The following is an 18,201-nucleotide window of genomic DNA, read 5'->3' on the forward strand; positions in this document are numbered from 1 at the left end:
ACTGTTTTTGGCAATCAGATGGGGTTCAATTAAGGTCAGGTTTTTAGCCATTAACCACTAGACGTCTAACAGAAACAGAACAGACTGTGTTGACTTTGGCATGGACAGAATAGTTGACATGAAGAACCATCTAAGTCCATAATAATTATCCATAATGTATACATTATAGATAATGGTTTTGTTGGAGAGGGGTCAGAATAAATTATTGTCTTATATGGTTCTTTGTCTCAACTGTTCAGTCTTTCAAGAGAGCCATTGTAGACTTTATTGTAGCAAAATTAGTATACATATAATTGTATATTGATCTATTTTAAACTAACTTACACTGAGAATCTTGCTGCGAAAGTTGTAGTCACTGTCTCTGAATAATTATGCACAGTGAGAGAACACAACTATGTTGCTAGTGTAGATAAAGTAGCAGTTCTTATATTGACATTTTGGAACATTATTAATACTGGAAAAAGCTCAATCTAAGAATCAATAGTTGTTTTAAATGATGAGTTAGAATATACAATAGTAATAATTATACAGCAAAATAGATATTCTGTAAGCCTCCCAACTATCATGCAAACAAGGTTGCACAGGATGTATTGGTACTTGGTAGGTAGCCTTCATTCATTGCAGATTCACTGCCACTATATACGAGGCATGAATGCAGTGTGTTATTTTAGAAAACGAAACCAGTTACAAGATGTATTTATATTGGCCACATGATGTCTCACGTCGTCATGTAGTGCCCTAAACAAACATTCAAAGTCCATAGACTTGGCTGCCATATGACGTAATTTCAAAAGCCATGCATAGCCCCTCCAGGCTAGCGCCCCTCAAAAAGGAGGTATTGTGTTTGGCTTAGTCTACAGTATATGGGCTTAGTGGTGACATAGTCGCAGTACATACATGTTGGCCTTTGTTATTATTGTATAAAAATTAAACTCAAATATATTCACGGAAACAAGACTGCGTGTAGATAGAGTACATACAGGTTCTGTACTGTGTTCATATACATGAGTATTTTGGCCGATTACTGGGTAGAGGCCACTAAACTGTTAAGCTGGAACTGGAGCTCTGAAAATGATTATTCAAAGTTGCTGAAGCTCAAGAGGTCCATTAAGTCCTTTCAATGGAAAAAGAGGCATATAAAAGTATAGTTTTAGTTCGGCAATGTAAATCAAACAAGTTTAACTTTGGCAGTCCACTCTCCCTTAATTGTTTCTTTCTTTTTCTCTCTCTCTTTTTGAGTGGTGCAACCACTTCCTTACGGAGCTATGTGTGTGTGTGTGTGTGTGTGTGTGGGTGGGTGGGTGCGTCTGAGCACGAAAACAGCACATATTAACTGTATATATGATGATTTCAGGTGTGCCAGTACAGTACAGTGACAGTACAGTACAGTACAGTTTGAGGGACCCCCACATGGTAACTCTGTCATTTCTCAACCGCTTCGGACGAGGGGCGGCTCGCCGGAACCGGCCCAGCCCCCTGGGCGCATTCCCGGGGGTCTGGATATTCCAGGGACCCCCCCCCCCAGGGAACCCCACACGGTAACTCAGTAATTTCTCTACCGTTCGGACGTGGGGCGGCTCGCCAGAACCGGGCCGGCACCCTGGGTGCGTTCCTGTGCGTCCACCTCCCCCCCCCCGGCGACCCCCACACGGAGTTGCACCACTTACTTCTCACGGGTGTGATTTTTTTTAACTGTAAGGAAGATGTGACGGACACAGAGAGGAATAGTATGAAAACAGAAGGGCTGATGGGCTTCAATAGCCCAATCGCATCTCTGAACAGGTCTCAGTAATCTCTGAAGCATGGACATGTAGATCCGAACGTGTTTTGAAGTCACTTTTACCAAAGGAATGCGAGGGGGCAGAAACCTGCCCTGAATCCTGCACCACTGTTTTGTCACATGTCCCTCAGCTCTGAGGAGTGTATGAGACAGACAGACTGAACCCATTGGCTTCCCTCAGTTTTTCTTTGTTTCGGGCCTGCACCAGACCAAATACAACGCTGGCTAGCGTGTTGCGGCCTCCTGTTCGTGTCCCCGTGTGGCCGTTCCTCTCAAGGTTGGCTTTCTTGCTCCGCACGCTGCTGATAAAATATGTACGGACCTTCCCCTGGCGCTCACTCACCTAGGATAACACAATGTGGTGGTTAGACTGACAGATATGGTATGATTTTCTTGTGTTCACTTCACTTTGGGCTCATGTACATGCAACCCAAACCTATAATCAGAACTTCTGAGAGGATATGAATTTAACACTTTTCAGCACAATATTTAGCGCATCATTTTATAGTGGACAGGCAGGTGACTGGTCAGTTCAACATCATACTGTCTTGATTCTGTATACAGTATATTCTTGCACAAACTTTAACAGGCTGTCGTAGTGACATGTACATACAGTATGAAGCACGGCCATTTAGATTTCTTATTCTTTATAAATATTTTCTTTCTATTTTAGGCTACTTGATTGAGGTTTTGTGTGCAAACTGAGAGCAACCAACCAAGTCAAATTCCTTGCGTGTGTGAATGTATCAATGTACTTGGACAATGAATTGATTCTGACCCTGCTAATACTGATATACTACTGTATGCGGACAGATATTGTGAATTCGACAAAACCTCTATCTATTGGCTGTACAACCTTTGAGCAACTCACCCCTTTGACGAAGATCTCACCCCGTAGGTCCAGGACAAAGCCCCATTCTGCCAGGACCTTGCGTGTGGCCTCAGGCACCTGGATACGGCCAGTCACCCCTGTGCTGTCCATGCGACTAGCCAGGTTCACGGTTGTCCCCCAGATGTCGTACTGTGGCTTGGTGGCACCAATCACTCCGGCTACTACTGGCCCATGGGCAATGCCTTTTATCAGTCCGGAGAAGATGTTAATGAGGTTATTAAGAGGCATTTAATTATCTCACAGAGCTCTATTGTGTTATGAGATGCAGGTTGGATTTGTAAGTGGATGTGTGTAACTGTAGGATTGGCTACTTACCAATACGCAGTTGAAAGTTTTTGGATAATTGCCTATTAATCTCTTTCAAGGTCTCCTGCATGGCCAGCGCAAACAGGACCATCTCACTTAGATGGTTCCACTGATCCATATGCCCCAGCTGCTGTGAGTGTAAGAAAGTGTTTGAATAAGCAAGACTGATGAAGCACCAAACAATGTTACTGGAAAATAGGTCTATTCTATACCATCTGTACAATGCACATACAGTAACTCACTAGCATCAGGTTTCTTATTCCTTTCGTTCATATTGTATTTTTATTTTCATATGTTAAATGCGTATTTATTTTTCACCATGTTGTGTTATTGTGAGAACACAGAGACCAATCAAGTCAAATTTCAATAAACGGTCACTGATTCTGATTAGTTTCATGTTTGCACTGTCCCACCTGTCTGTCTGGGTCTGCCAGGCCAGATGCTGCCATGTAACAGCCACCAATGGTTTTGATTTTCTCCACTTCGTGAAAGTATGACTCCTCTAGCAACTAGTGAGAAGAATGAAAGAAATAAAAGAAATAAAAAAGAATATAACACACACACACACACACAAAACATTCAATACAACTAAAACGTATGGACCAAAGAAATGAACCAATAGAGCGCACACCATTCTCGATCCAACACTCACCTCATCAAAGCCAGCAATGATCTCATTCAACATTCTGAGGCAGTCCACCGCTTCGTGTTTGAACTCCTTTTGTTCTTGGAACTCGTTGAACCCAGCGATGGATGCAAACATGACTCCAACTTCATCATAGGACTGAGCGTAAAGTTCCTACAGCAAAGACAGGAAAGCATTGTCTTTACTTTACTTTCATTTTTTGTTTTCTGTGTATGTGCCCTTGAAGCCTTCACGTAATTATCCTTTCGTTTATTGAATTTTCTACTTGGAAAATAATAAAAATGGTAAATTACAAAATTCAAGCATGTTAGTACAGTAAATATTGTACGTCAAATGGTTAAAGGGGCATACCACTCATTTTCAACATTTTAATGTGTCATTAATATACCTTAGAGCTGTTGTGTGGAAATAATACAAAATTCCCCCCATTCTGTGTTTCCTAGAACTGGAGGTCTGAAATCACATCTTGATGAGGTATATTAATAGTAGTAATAGTAAAATGTTGAAAATGAGTGGTATTCCCCTTTAACAGTATGTAGTTCAAATAAAGAACATATTTGAAGGATCCAGGCGAGCACAGCTATCGGTATCTAGAGGTCAAATAACGGTGAGCTAATATGACGTAGTCTAGGGTACAACATCATCAAACAGAATTGTCCTTGCATTATTATTCATGCTCCTCTGCAGGAAGTGTCGTGCTACGTGTGCAGGCAGGATGTTGTGCAGCAGACACTCGTTGTGTTCCCGGAGCTCCCTCATGTCCTCTACTTCCTGTTGAGCTTGTAGACGCCACAGGAAGTCCAGCCTGGCTGTGGCCTCCCACTGGAGTTTAAGAGGCAGTATATCATTATCACACATACATTTATTTTAATGACTAGTATGAGATGCCCCTACCCTCAAAAACCCACCTCTTTCAATATCGCTTTCCACAGCTAACTCCACCTCCCACATTCCACTGTTCATATTGATTTTACTACTTAGTCTTAGCCTTTTCTTAGTGACCCCCCCCCCCTCCCCCCCAATAAAGTTGTCACAACTACCGCTTCTTGACTCGATTACACTCAGATTACACTCAGATTGATAAAATGACTAATGTCAAACTATTGCTATTGAGGTACAGTATGGAAGTACGCAACATTAATAAACGAAACAAATTTCAAGTACAACAAAACCACAACAAAGCTAAAGCAAAGTATGCCAAACTCAGTGCCTATTGCCTCAACCGTTTTTTCAAAAAACATAACAGGAAGAGGAATAGTTTAGGCTACCTCACGTCCATTGTAGAACACCGCCACAAGAAACATGGCCATGACAAGAATGGAGATTCCTTTTCTCCTCAGATAATGAGACCTGTGTACAGTATGTGATTAAATAGATACATTCAGAATCAGAACAATAGCAAAAAAACGAAACAAAAAACAAACAAAACTAGAAAAAGTGCCCTTCCGGGCACAGGTCTCCACCAGGTTATCCACAGATCCATGCAGTTAGAGGTAAAAACACTTTGCGGCCAGTTATAGCGCCACCTTGAGGCTGAGTTGAAATTGTTCATGTGGCATTTCGTCCTCGGCCTAGTGGGAATGTGGGTGCACAATTTCACGGAAATCACGCGATGTGTTCATGATTTGCAGCATTTTGTTTGAAACTGAGCACTCCTGTGAACTTTGGAAGCCAATCTTAAGCAATCAGGATGGAGTCTGATAAATCTGAAAGAGCCGTTTCGTTGAATGGCTCTAGAGAGACTGTGTACCAATTTGCGTGATGTTTGGACAAAATCTGTAGGTGTACTGTGCAAAAACTTGTTTTGCACAAAGCGGCCTCTTGGTGGCGCTATAACAGGCCGTTCTGGAAAGTTTGGGGCAGAGGTTCATCGTTGGCATCCAGGGAGTGTGTGTGAAATTTTTTGCATCGACCGGGTTAACGGTGAAGTTTTTGCACAAAGCGGCCTCTTGGTGGCGCTATAACAGGCCGTTCTGGAAAGTTTGGGGCAGAGGTTCATCGTTGGCATCCAGGGAGTGTGTGTGCAAAATTTGGCATCGACCGGGTTAACGGTGGCCGAGATTAGCTGGTCACGGACACACGGACGGACGGACGGACGGACGGACACACAAACGGACGGACGGAGTGCAAAACATACTCTCCCCACATGCCTTCGGCCTGGTGGAGACAATCAAGAAAACACATGAGACGAATAGAAGTTATGAAACTATGATGTAATAAAGTATTTGTGTATTAATAACTCATTACTCACCATACACAAATGATGAGTATAACAGTGTATGTGTGCTGGTGTGCTCGTGTGGACGTGTGTGTATTTAAGTATACAGAATAGATAGACAGTAAGTACAGACCTGTGCAGCGTGTCGTGGCTCAGTGTGTAGAAGGCCAGGTGGATGAGGTAGGAATAGACAACCACCACCATCAGCAGCACCACCAGCTTCAGCAGAGAGCTGAGACGCAGGAACACTGCACATGTCACCATGGCGATCACCACGCTCAACACAAAGAACTACACCAAGGGGGGCAGACACAGAACAGCCCATGAGTGGGTTTATTGAAGAATATTGACATAACAATGATTATATCAGCTATAGCCAGGGTAAATGTTGTAAAAGAAAATCACACCCGTGTGAAGTGAGGGGAGCTCTTATCATCGTACATCATTCAATAAAAAATGAATATACTTCCTCATGAATTAATTTGTTATTTATAATAATGTTGTTAAAAGAAAATATTCAATGTATTTAATGTTAAAAAAATATATCTATATATAAGCCCCGAGCTGAATTAAAACAGTTGCACTGTGTTTAGAAAAGTCGATTTGCTCGTCCACATATGACATAAATTCTCCTTTCATTGTCAATGGCAAATGTGACACGTGTTGTGACGAAAAGCTGTATATAGGAGGGGCCAGCGTCCCTCAAAAAATATACTGCATATTGCCTTTTTGTCTCAGTTATGGTTGAAGACTGGACTAACTACACAGACTCACTGACTGATCCAAATTCAGTCCAGTCACTGTGTTCCTTACCTCAGGGCATGTGCAGGCTGTGAGGGGCCTTTGGTTTGGTGATGAATCTGTAATGAGCCTGTCCTTAACGTCAGGCACTCCTGTGTCAGAGTCCATAAGAATGCACCACAGCTGGACCCAGTCCACAAAACATCACATATACAAAGTTGTAGATGATTAGTACATTTGTGATATTAACTGTGTCGATTGATGCAAAATATATACAGTATATATATATATATATATATATTATTTTTTTACGGTACCTCAGATAATATAACACTGGCAAGGACAACCTCCACTACTGAGCTTTTGCATTTCTCACCATGTCGGCGGAGGCCAGGCCAAAATTGAGGGCGATGGCAGTTAGGGTGAGGAGGTTGCGAGCACTGTTGTTCTCATGGATCCAGCAGCATAAGTGCTGCAGCACCGGAGGCATGTTATTGAACTCCTCGGCCAAGGCCAGAACTAACAGTATCATGTAGGCGAGCAGGAAGATGGAAAATTGAACCACCACCGGGTATGGCCTGGCAGAGAAAAGACAAGGTGGTAAAGTTGTTGCAAAATGAAGATGTGAATTGAAAGAGCAATTGAGAAAAGGAGAAACGAAGAAATAAATGAAAGAAAAAAGGAAAAAAATATATATACATGAAGAAATTTATTTTATTTATTAAATTATTTATTTATTTGTGTTTTTCAGGGAAATCCCTTTCTCTGCTGGTCCACTATCACCACCCATCTGACATACTGTGCACATGCAAGGTATTGTAATCTAACCCCAGTTCTATCCGTGTGTGTGTGTGTGTGTGTGTGTGTGTGTGTGTGTGTGTGTGTGTGTGTGTCTTCTCAAGACTCATCTCTTTTCTATGGCCTTTGATCCTTCCTGATTTTTTATTTTTGTCATTTGAACTGTTTCATTTCTTGTTGTTACTTGTTTGATGTTTTTGTATTTTGTATGCATAACTGTCTCTAGATTTTATTGTGTAAAGCACTTTGGTCAATCTCGATTGTTCTAAATATGCATAAATAAAGCTTGATTTGATTTGTGCGTGCGTGCGTGTGTGCGTGTGAGGTCAAGGTCACCATCAAGGTCAAAATCACATTAAGCACATTAAATCTGGCTTCTCTCGCTTGGGGCAATTGTCAAAAATGTATAGCTAAATTTGGATAGACAAAGGAGTGGAGACATTGGACTTGGAAGTATTTTCTACCTGGGGGCAGGAATGACGGCCTGGGCAGCCATGAGGAAGAGGATCATGATGAAGGAGCAGACCAGGTTGGAGTTGAACATCTCATCTCTCAATTGGGAGAACTGGGACAACAAAAGGAAGATATTGTATATGTGATGTTGATGTGCATCGCAACAAGCAATGGTTCTCAATGTAGGCACCCTCTTCAGGGTTCCTTGAGGGGGTTCCAAATGGACCCTTACAGGTCTGTCACTCTGAGAGTGTGTAAATGGAACCAAATGGACCATCACAGGTCAATTTGCTTCCATTTGTACACTCTCAAAGTTATACGAGTACTTAAAATTAACGTTTCAGAACCACTGGTCTAATAGTATACCCAATCTACTCTAATCATAATGAATACCAAACGAGTCGCCCCTTTACCAACTCGCCCCTGGCGTACAGCCAGCGGAACTGCGCGGCCTGGTATTCCTAATTCCTAAAAGTAAATTAGGCTTAAACGGTTAAAACTAACCTTATTCCTAACCTTAACCTCAGTAAAACTATGCCTAAACCTAACCCTATACCTAAACTTAACCCCAGTGAAACTATGCCTAACCCTAAAATTTATTCTAACCTTATTCTCAGTAAAACAAAATAAAGATTACAAGAACCGCCACACCGGGCGGTTGGCGTGAGGTCGGCGGAGAAATTGAGGGGCGAGATGGTTTTGGGGCGACCGTACCACCTGATACCATCATAATCACACGACACCATCTAAAACTAGTCCTCTCATCTCACCTTGGTCTCAATGTGTGTGTCCTTGAACACCAGTGTCACAGCAGTGATGTGCTCCCTGTGCATGCGCTGACTGCTGCGCACCTTAATAGCGAGCTCAATACGCTTGTTAATCTCCTTGGAGGTGGACTGCCGTTCGTTCGGTAGCTGTGGCATGGAGCCATTAGTAAAGGAGGCCAGTATCTGTGAGTATAGATAACAGGAGGTTTGGTTAAATGGGTCAGGGGCGCATAATGTAAGCATTAACCACATGAACCCTGGCGGCGCTATTCTGGGGCAAACATTCAGTGAAAATAGATCTACAAGCAACGAAGTATACATGGTTCAAGGTGATAAAACCTTCATGTTAGGATTATACTGAACTGTGGTCTAACAGTGTAATTACTGCATGTTCCTCATGTCTAAGTTTTCCTACTTAGTCGTGTTTACATTACATATCACACACACCATATGCACTTCACAATTGAGTATATATATCTTTGGAAATCAATGGATTGTCACAAAGAATTTCTACTTTGATTAACCCTTGCAGACTTAGGAATTCACAGTGCCACAGATACACAGAGTGGTACAACGTACTTCCCAGTCCACTAACACCAAGGGTGCCCACACTTCTTGGACCACCAAAAAAACTATTAAACCATTGCTGTAAATAGTTTAAATATGTATGTGAGGGGGCTTTGGAATAACGTAGCTGCAGGCGTTACATATAAAACAAAGGCACTTGGAATGCGAAATAGAGCGGGATATGGAATAGGTAGGGGTTTGTTGTATTCATTTGTAATGCTACCAATGTTTTTGTACACAAAACTCTTGAAAACAAAATAGGCCTATTGCATTGTGGGTTTGAGCTGACCCTTTTGATGTCAATCAATCAAGTCACCTTAATTCAAGTGGCAGATGCCACTATTTAAATTAAATATTCCTTAGGCACCTGTCATGTGATCTACCTGCACAGCACCTACTGGTAGATCGCGATCTACCTTTTGGGCACCATTGACTTACACAGTTCATATCTATGGTGTTACTCGATGGGAAATCTGGGTTCCAGGTACGGATGATTCTTTTAGGGGGCGAAACATGATCCTCCTCCAGGGGGCAGATGAGGAAGGTGTCAATCTTGTGTTTCCGTAAAAACTCGCTCCTGTCACTGTCACGAACGTCCTCAGTCTTATAGAGGCCTTGCAGGCAGTCCCGAGTGGCCCTGGAGATGTGTATCCGTCTGGATGGCACAGAGGGAGGTTAAGAGAGGCTTTTTGTTGATACCCGACAGGTCAGCATATGCAAGAGCATACAGTACATGCGTGTGCGCAGGTGACACGACACATGACAGGCAGTCTCTCACAAACACGCACACACGTACCACACGCACACTACACGCATACACAATACACGAGCATACCCTATTATCCAAAGTGATTAAAAAAATTGCAGCATGAATTATAGTGACAGTGCACACACACAGTATAAGCAGTCAAGCAAATAAGTGCCAGCTAAACAATTGCTACAACTAAGATAGCAGGTGCCAAACACAGCCTATGTCTAATAATATACTAACCCAGATATATATATATATTTCTGAACCCACTGGAGAGACGGCTGGTCTACTATAGCAGTGCACTTACCCTGGTATGCCCCCTGCCTCCAGCATGTTGGCGATGCCGACGTCCCAGGACCAGACATCAAACTGCCACTTCTGGAGACCCAGCACCCCGCACAGGACCGAGCCTGAGTGAATTCCAATCCGCATGTCCATGTCGTAGAGCAACTGCTTTCTCACATATCTAATTACGCCAGAAAATCCAAATTAACAACTGTCCACAGGACTGTTGGCCTTCCGACATCCAAACTTTCTTAATATTTATATGAACAACAAAGCCATCACACGTCTAGCACTCACCATAGCAAATTATAGTGATCATCCCCTCAACCGTCACTTTACAATATTTGGACGAAGATGAAAAACGCTCTGGATTAAGAGCCTAAATGCCTACATTGTAATTTCAAATTGTCTTTATGATGAATTGTACCTGTATATTGTTCTTATATGTTTGATGTTTATAGGCTGTGAAACTCTGGGACAATAAAGGATAATCTAACATTGAGAAGGGAAAAAAGTACAGTTTCATAAATATTCATAAATAAATGCCCAATATCATGGACTAACCGTATGGTGCTAATCATAGCCAGACCCATCTCAACACAGTAGCGTGCATGTGCTTGCTGCGGCTCAGGGACTCCTGACACACAATAGTAACAGTCTCCTAGTATCTTTATCCGCAGACAGTTGTGTTCCTGTGATGAGAAAGAGAAGAGGGAGCGCTAGAAACACTGTTCAGCTGAAAAGAGATCTAGATCTATTTTTAATTAACATTTATTTAACCAGGTAGACCTCATTGGGATAAAATCTCTTTTACAAGAGGGACCTATAGGCCTATACAGTATACCAGTAACATTATAGTACACATATGTGTGTAGAGAACTAGTAACAACTGCCTTTTTGCAAGTCATGTATTAACAATAATTATTTCACAAATTGTGGTACGGTAACAACACTCGAAAATAGGATCTATCTATCCATCTAGGAATTCCCCTATACTTGTCTTGGGTCAGAATGGATACAGTATTGCCATGTACAACATGTACTGTACCTGTTTAACTCGATGATTGAATACACAAGACCACAATGGAAACAAGCCCTTAGGTCTCTTTGTATTATCCTTTTAGCACTATGTATAATCGTACCACTGTACTTTTTTGCAAACTGTTGATAGTATTCAAGTATTCAATAAATCAACAATCTTATTAATAGTATTAATAGTATAAAAGTATTAAAACTATGTACTATGTAAGTATATATTGTAAGAATATGATTTTCATGACGGGCAGTAATGAAAATCATATTCTTACAATATATACTTAAAGTTATTTACTGCTAAACTAAGTTTGGGGGTGAAATCTATGGCAGAAACAGTATATGTTATATTTCAACCGTCAGATTGTGCATGCATGCTGTCACCTCTGCCAAGCGGTCGAAGCGTCCAAAGAGTTCATTAAGGGTTTGAACTAGCTCCTGGGCCGACATGTTCATAGACAGCAGAGTAAAGCCTTTGATGTCGGCAAAAAGTATACTATAAAAAAGAAGAAGTGAGAAGTAAACTGTTAAACAGTTAACCTGTTAAACAGTAAAGTACAGTAAAGTAAAGTAAACAGTAAAAAAACCTATTCTGTACTGTATGTATTGCACGATAGTGAAAAGAAATTCATGTTGGACACAGCTTGGCAAGTATCGTCAATGGTCATACTGTCATACTAGATAAACAATCATTAAACGTAACGTGTCTATAATGCATTATAATCACATTAAGTATGCATTATAATGTATGCACTATGCACTAATAACTAAGGTTTGATAACACTTGTTTCAAATGTTTATAATTATGCACAACAACAACAACAACATAACAACAAAGTTTATGAAGTATTATAAGTGCTGGTCATAATGCTGCATTTTGCTATACAGTCACATCATCACTAAGCTCTAATAAGCCTGAAAAGATTGTTCTTCCAACTCATTATTTCAAAACGTATGCTATGCAGTGCTCTGCGTGAGTGAGTGCGTGTACCTGACATTCTTGTACTCTTGAATATAAATCTTGTGAAACGATTGGGGACTGAGTTCATCATCCAAAGAGCTCATGTCGGCGATCATCTCCAAGGCAACAAAGCGAGGCAGGATAGACAGCACCAGCCGTTCCTGCTCAGAGACACAACAGGCTCTCATTAAAGACCCTTACCGGTAGGTACGATACATATGATGATCACAGAAAGACACATTTCAGCATGACACTTGGACAGTGGACACAGACAATTTGCAGCCCACACAGATAATGACACACACTTTGAATTTTGATGAAGTATGACTTGAATTTACACACACACACACACACACACACACACACACCTGTCTCTGGTTCTCTTGCTCCAGCTTGAGGCGTCCCTCGATGCAGCGCCGCGTCTCCAGGAACGCCTGCCTCTGGGCACGGTCAGTCAGGTAATGAATGAACAGGCCTGCTGTGTTCATACCCAGGTATAGCAGTCCTTTGGCAAACACCTGTAGCAAACATGACTTAAAGTTACAGTTAAAGTCTCTACTACTTGTCACATACAGTACATTGCTGTATGCAAGATTTGTACATTTGTAGTTGAACTAACCCCCAATCCAACCCTTGATGCTGAGTGCCAAGCAGGGAGGCATTGATGGATCCCATTTTCACAGCCTTTGGTATGACCCAGCTGGGGATCGAACTCTGACCTCCCAGTTTCTGGGCGGACACTCTAACCACAAGGCCACTGAGCCGGCACCGAGCTTTATACATTCATTCACTTCCAGTCACCAGAAAAAAGGTTGTGAAAATCTTCTGTGACATATGAACTGCACAGTGAGGTTCACCCAACATTGACAAAATTATTCTTTGTTTGTGGAGGAAATGCAAACAAACTAAAAATATAAAAATGAACACACTGATAGGGAAATGGTGTATGCTTGATATTATGGTCAAAGCTTTGAAAAGACATCACAGTTTCACCACATGGAGTCAGCGGCCTGATTGGAACTGGACGATGATACCACTTCTTGGCTGATGTCCAAATTGCCTGTGTAGCTCTACACGAACGAACAAACAGTTTTGGTTCTCTCACCTTCCTCAACAGCACAGCATCATGGTAGTGGCGCAACATCTCCAGCGTAAGGTGTAGCACTGAGGTGAGGCAGCCCGCGCACATGGCCCAGAGCAGGGGCAACGGGAGCAGTGTGTACGTGGCGAACAGCGAGAACAGCACATACCACGACGGATCGTTCTCCAGCCCGTATGCCAGCCCGCCAAGCACCTGCGTGGTCTGAGACAGCCAGCTGACCAGGCCAGCATAACGAAGCCAGCGAGGGGAGTCTCTGCAGATCAATACGAAGACACAAACTGCTAGTGCTAATGCCATGAAGACACCTGTCAACCAGCCATGCAGAGTGTCCGTGGCTGCATCAGGAGCCACGACCAGGTACAACACCAGTATGTGTAGCTTAGCAACGGCATCAATCACATTGGTGATGGCTAGCGAGGTGCGACGTTGGTGACAGGAATGTTTCTGGTACAGTTTCTCCAGGTCACGAGACTTAAAGGTGTGTCTCAGCGTGGGCATGTAGACGCCATGCACAGTTTGACCCCAGCGGACGAAAAAGTCTGCATCAGTAACGTAGTCACTTAGGCCCTCAATACTGCTGCGTGTGCTGCTGGTGGAACTTCGATCGGTTATGGGGTGGATGCGAGTAGAGGAGGACCGCCGCTTGGTGAACCCACGTGAGGCCTTGCTGCGTATTTCCTTGTTGATCTCCTCGATGTAGGCATCCGTCACAAACATTTTACGTGCTGGCTCCACACCCGCCTGTCAAAGCAAGACAGAAGTATGAATGTATACACACATGCACTGTAATATCATGCTCTATTCCCTATCTGATCATTACAGCTCATTTATTATTATTAGAAGCAAAAGCAACTTAATTTCTGTTGGGATAAGGTTATGGATTTATTTGTGCAAAGAACAATAATAATTCCATGCATTACAATAGTTACAATACTTTAGATATAGAACTTTAATTAGGGTCCGAGCACTGAACCAGTTTCGTACTGGTCCAGTGCTAGGACCCTCTCTAATTAAAGCTCCATTTAAAGTCCATAGCCTCGCAAAATGCCTGCAGTCATAAAGATGACATAGTAGTTGTTGACCGAAATATTCTGGAATTGAGGTATTTTCTCTACTGGCAGCATGCTCAAAAAGTATGGCGCTTATCAGCCTACTCGTATGCAAGATCAGCTGCAGACGTCAGACAGACTGTCACACACACATACTACACATGCACATACTGTACACGCAAATGCATGAATCTCCTAACAGATAGATGTGAAAAATGTAAGAGCACCATTCTTCGTAACCCTTGTTCACTGAAGCTCCAGAAAATTGAGATGTGTGAGGTCGTTACTAATGTTTATTCACCTGCAAATCCAGCTCCTTCTGGATGATGATGTGTTTAACAGCATTTTGCCACATCATTTTCTTGCGTCGCAGCCCAGGGGAGAGGGGTTGTACGAGGCCGGAGGGCTCACGCAACTCCATAGGACTGACAAAAGTCACCATGACGATGACCTTACTTGATCTGTGCTTGTTTCAGCCCACGAGAGGACAGGAACGGGAATACAGCAGGGCCACATTCCCTGTGGTGGTTGAAGAGAGATGATGACGTTAGAGGTAGTACATTTCAGTGAGGTCTTTTTTACATTTCAATGGGTCAGACCATAAACTGATGACAACACTACCATGCTGCTATATTATTAACAAGGTCTGCTAATAAATAACGGTCATGATTACTACCATAATTTCAAGCTGCACTTCCACCTACACATTTTTCTTTTTGCTCTCTACCGAGATGATTGATTACCGTATGGTATGCTATAATCCATTATGCAAGTATTAACAAAGAAGCCAAGTCGTTTTGATTTACACACTGAGCTACATCGGGCCTCTCGTTTCAAAGTCACAAATAAAAAGATAATTCCCAAATTATTTGTCCAGTGCAAGGAAACGTGTTAGGGTCATATGATCAATACGGTATATGTTTTAGAGGGGGCTACAGAAATACAATATATTCCCCAAAAATTATATATTTTTTAGCTTCTCAGCATAAATTTACACCAGACATAAAAGAGTGCATGAAAGTATTTTGTGCAAGCTTTCTACATATTGCAGTTATTTTCAAATTATTATTGTTATTACCTTATAATATCAAAACAAACACCATACACCTTTTTTCCATTATGATGTTTAGTGGGCATTACCTATACCTATAATAAACAAACAGGCCACGGCCATTCACCAAATAAGAGAAAATATAAGAGAAATTCAAGATAATGTTGCTGGTATACTAGATTCTGTAGGTGCAGTATAGAGAGACAGGAAACCAAGATCAGAGAGTGAAGGACAACATTCTTGCAACCCACAAGAAGTATGACAATACGTGGTCAGGGCAAGGCCACATGGTACCCTGAAAGAATCTTTTATACAATATGTGATCTACATTATCTCTGTGTTCAAATATTGTGGCGCAGTTCCCACGTGTTCGACAATGTACAACGCAAGCTGATGGTTGACAGACTACCCTACCTAGTCTGTTGCCATATTTAGACATGAGCTGGTTAAAGCCCAGGGATAAACTCCTCATGGCTTGCACTTAAACATAGAGTCACAACTCAACATAGATCTATAGCAGGCAGACTGGATATTATAGGATGTTTGAGGACATGGTTTGCAGGTCAATTGTTAGCAATGAAGACTGAATTAAATTAATTGAATTATCTCCCAACCTATAACTATAGTAGTGAATATTAGGATGAGAGGAATAGTCTTACAGAGTTGTGCTTGTGAAGCTCTCTCAAGTCTATTTCTATGGCAAGATCAGTAGATTACAAATACATTACAGCCATGGAGAGTAAACATAATTGCAGTCTCATCAAGTAATAAACACTTTTATTTCCTACAATGAATAATGAATTCTTTATAACTAAAATATACTATATACTATATGCAGAATACAGATTACGCAGATCATTTACTTCTCCCGATTGTACACACGGGTACTAAACTGCCTCTGAACTGAAAACACTGACCTGCATTGACTTGCACACTGTAACTCCCGTCCTCACTTGTCGAAAGGTGCATTGCCATAGCAGATCAAGTTGGGTACTCTTAAACACCTCATAATCCACCTTTGCTTTCTTTGTACTTGAAAACAAGAGAACATGAAAATAATTTAAGTGGCAAAAGACAAAATCCACAGTAGAGAATAAAACTGGCACAATCTCTGCTGTGTCCAACAATTATGAAAAACAAAATAGAATAAAACAAAACAAAACATAGAAATTTCCAGGAAATATGTATTAAGTTGCTCTGGCAGGGCTATGGCTCACCACCAGAATGGAGAGTCAGGGGATTGGTACAGAGCAAAGCTTCAAGAGTGATTCAAAGAGGATTACTTAGTCAGCAACCATAGCCATTGTGCCTTAAAGGCAGAGCAAGAACAATTATGTTTCTGCACTGTCAAAAGTTAAATTAAAAAGTTAAATATGTATGTAAAATTAAAAAAACTATTTTCTTGTTTAAAATATCATGAAAAATTGTATCATGATACGAATCGTATCGTGATTCGTCACACAGACCCACAAAGCTGGGCATAGGAGGGGCTAGCGCCCCCCAGAGCCATAGAGTAAGACAGAGTTACGCAAACTCCGTTCACTTCATGGGACCAGTCCAATGGTGGCTCTTCTACATAAACTTCTATTGAATGGGGACAACGAATGGGGACAACCGGAAGTTTACGGAATGCATTGGAGTCTATGGGCTCGCACGAGTACATGAACCACACGACCGGGCTGTTTTCTTCCCCCTCAATATTGCAACTCTTCTATTAGATTACAGTCCGAAATGAGACGGAGTCAGTGGAGTGAGCGGAGGATGGGTGTGATGTGCTCGAATGTACTCACTCATCAGGATCCTAGCAGCGCTGTTCTGAATGTATTGGAGTCTTTGAAGGCTCTTGCTAGGGATCTCGATGAGAAGTGAGTTACACTTCCAACCTGGAGGAGACAAAAGCAAACATAAGGCAGAGTGAGGGTGGGATGTTCTTGAGGTGGAAAAATTATGATTTGCAGAGGTGTTTGATATGGGCCTCATAGTTGAGCCCAGGTTTGTGACAACAGATGCAAGTGGGATGTCCTGGGCAGAGAAGGTAATGCTTCTTATGGGGGATGATTGAACCTGGTGTGTGGTGCCGAGTAGGTGAAGGACTCTACCTCTCCTATTGTGGTGTCGCCTAGAGTGATTTGTTCTGCATAGCAATGGAAAGATATTCCATGCTGATGACACAGCCGAGGAGGAGCATATACAAAGTGAATAGGTTGTGGCTGAGTACAGAACCTTGGGAGACCGCACTCGGTTCTTTCAGTGAAGTAGAATCGGAACGAGTCCAGGGTGGTGTCACAGAGGCCGATGGTGGTGTGAACTTGAAGGTGCCGGTGGTGTAGGAGGATGGTGTGATCAACTGTGTCGAAGGCATGTCTAGGGTGGGTTTTTTGAGGAGGGGTGTGATGATGGCAGTTTTCAGAGCTGATGGAACGTGGCCAGACTGGAAGGAGTTATTAATTGCTTTAGTTAGATAGTGACAAAGCCCTGAACCGGACGTTTACGGAATGCCTATATGTTTTATGAGTATTTGGCAATATTTCGAATAACCCGACCATTGTTGGGTTCCCGGAACCTGAACACGCTGATCGACACATGGCTGTACAATACATTGTCAGTGCAATAAGAGTGGAAGAATGAAGTACCAGAGAGGGTTTTGTATAACAACCCCAACAGAGAAACAACAGAGAGAAAAGTGTGTAAAGATTCAAGAAGCAACAGATACGGTGAAACAGAGTTAGATTATGATCAAGACAACATTGTAGTGGACTCAGGGGCAGCCTGGCAGCCAGGTTGGTCCTGGTGGATGTAAGC

General features: G+C 42.1%; 1 protein-coding gene across 1 annotated transcript; it reads right to left on the bottom strand.

Moving 5' to 3' along the window:
* Window positions 1–1,645: 1,645 nt before the first annotated feature.
* On the bottom strand, window positions 1,646–16,428 carry LOC310876938 (adenylate cyclase type 8). The gene is made up of 20 exons (XM_083790587.1): window positions 16,317–16,428; window positions 14,650–14,867; window positions 13,303–14,040; window positions 12,566–12,715; window positions 12,228–12,358; window positions 11,621–11,732; window positions 10,769–10,896; window positions 10,227–10,385; window positions 9,607–9,823; window positions 8,605–8,784; window positions 7,846–7,946; window positions 6,960–7,161; window positions 5,976–6,133; window positions 4,893–4,974; window positions 4,261–4,446; window positions 3,631–3,777; window positions 3,392–3,487; window positions 2,988–3,108; window positions 2,652–2,854; window positions 1,646–2,123 (listed from the first exon to the last, which is right to left on the bottom strand). Exons 2-20 carry the CDS (start codon window positions 14,788–14,790, stop codon window positions 1,908–1,910), a joined length of 3,468 nt encoding a protein of 1,155 aa, XP_083646713.1. The 5' UTR covers window positions 14,791–14,867; window positions 16,317–16,428; the 3' UTR covers window positions 1,646–1,907.
* Window positions 16,429–18,201: the final 1,773 nt, after the last annotated feature.

This window comes from Protomyctophum parallelum, assembly GCF_964188405.1.
Source record: "Protomyctophum parallelum genome assembly, chromosome: 19".
NCBI classification, from domain to species: Eukaryota; Metazoa; Chordata; class Actinopteri; order Myctophiformes; family Myctophidae; genus Protomyctophum; species Protomyctophum parallelum.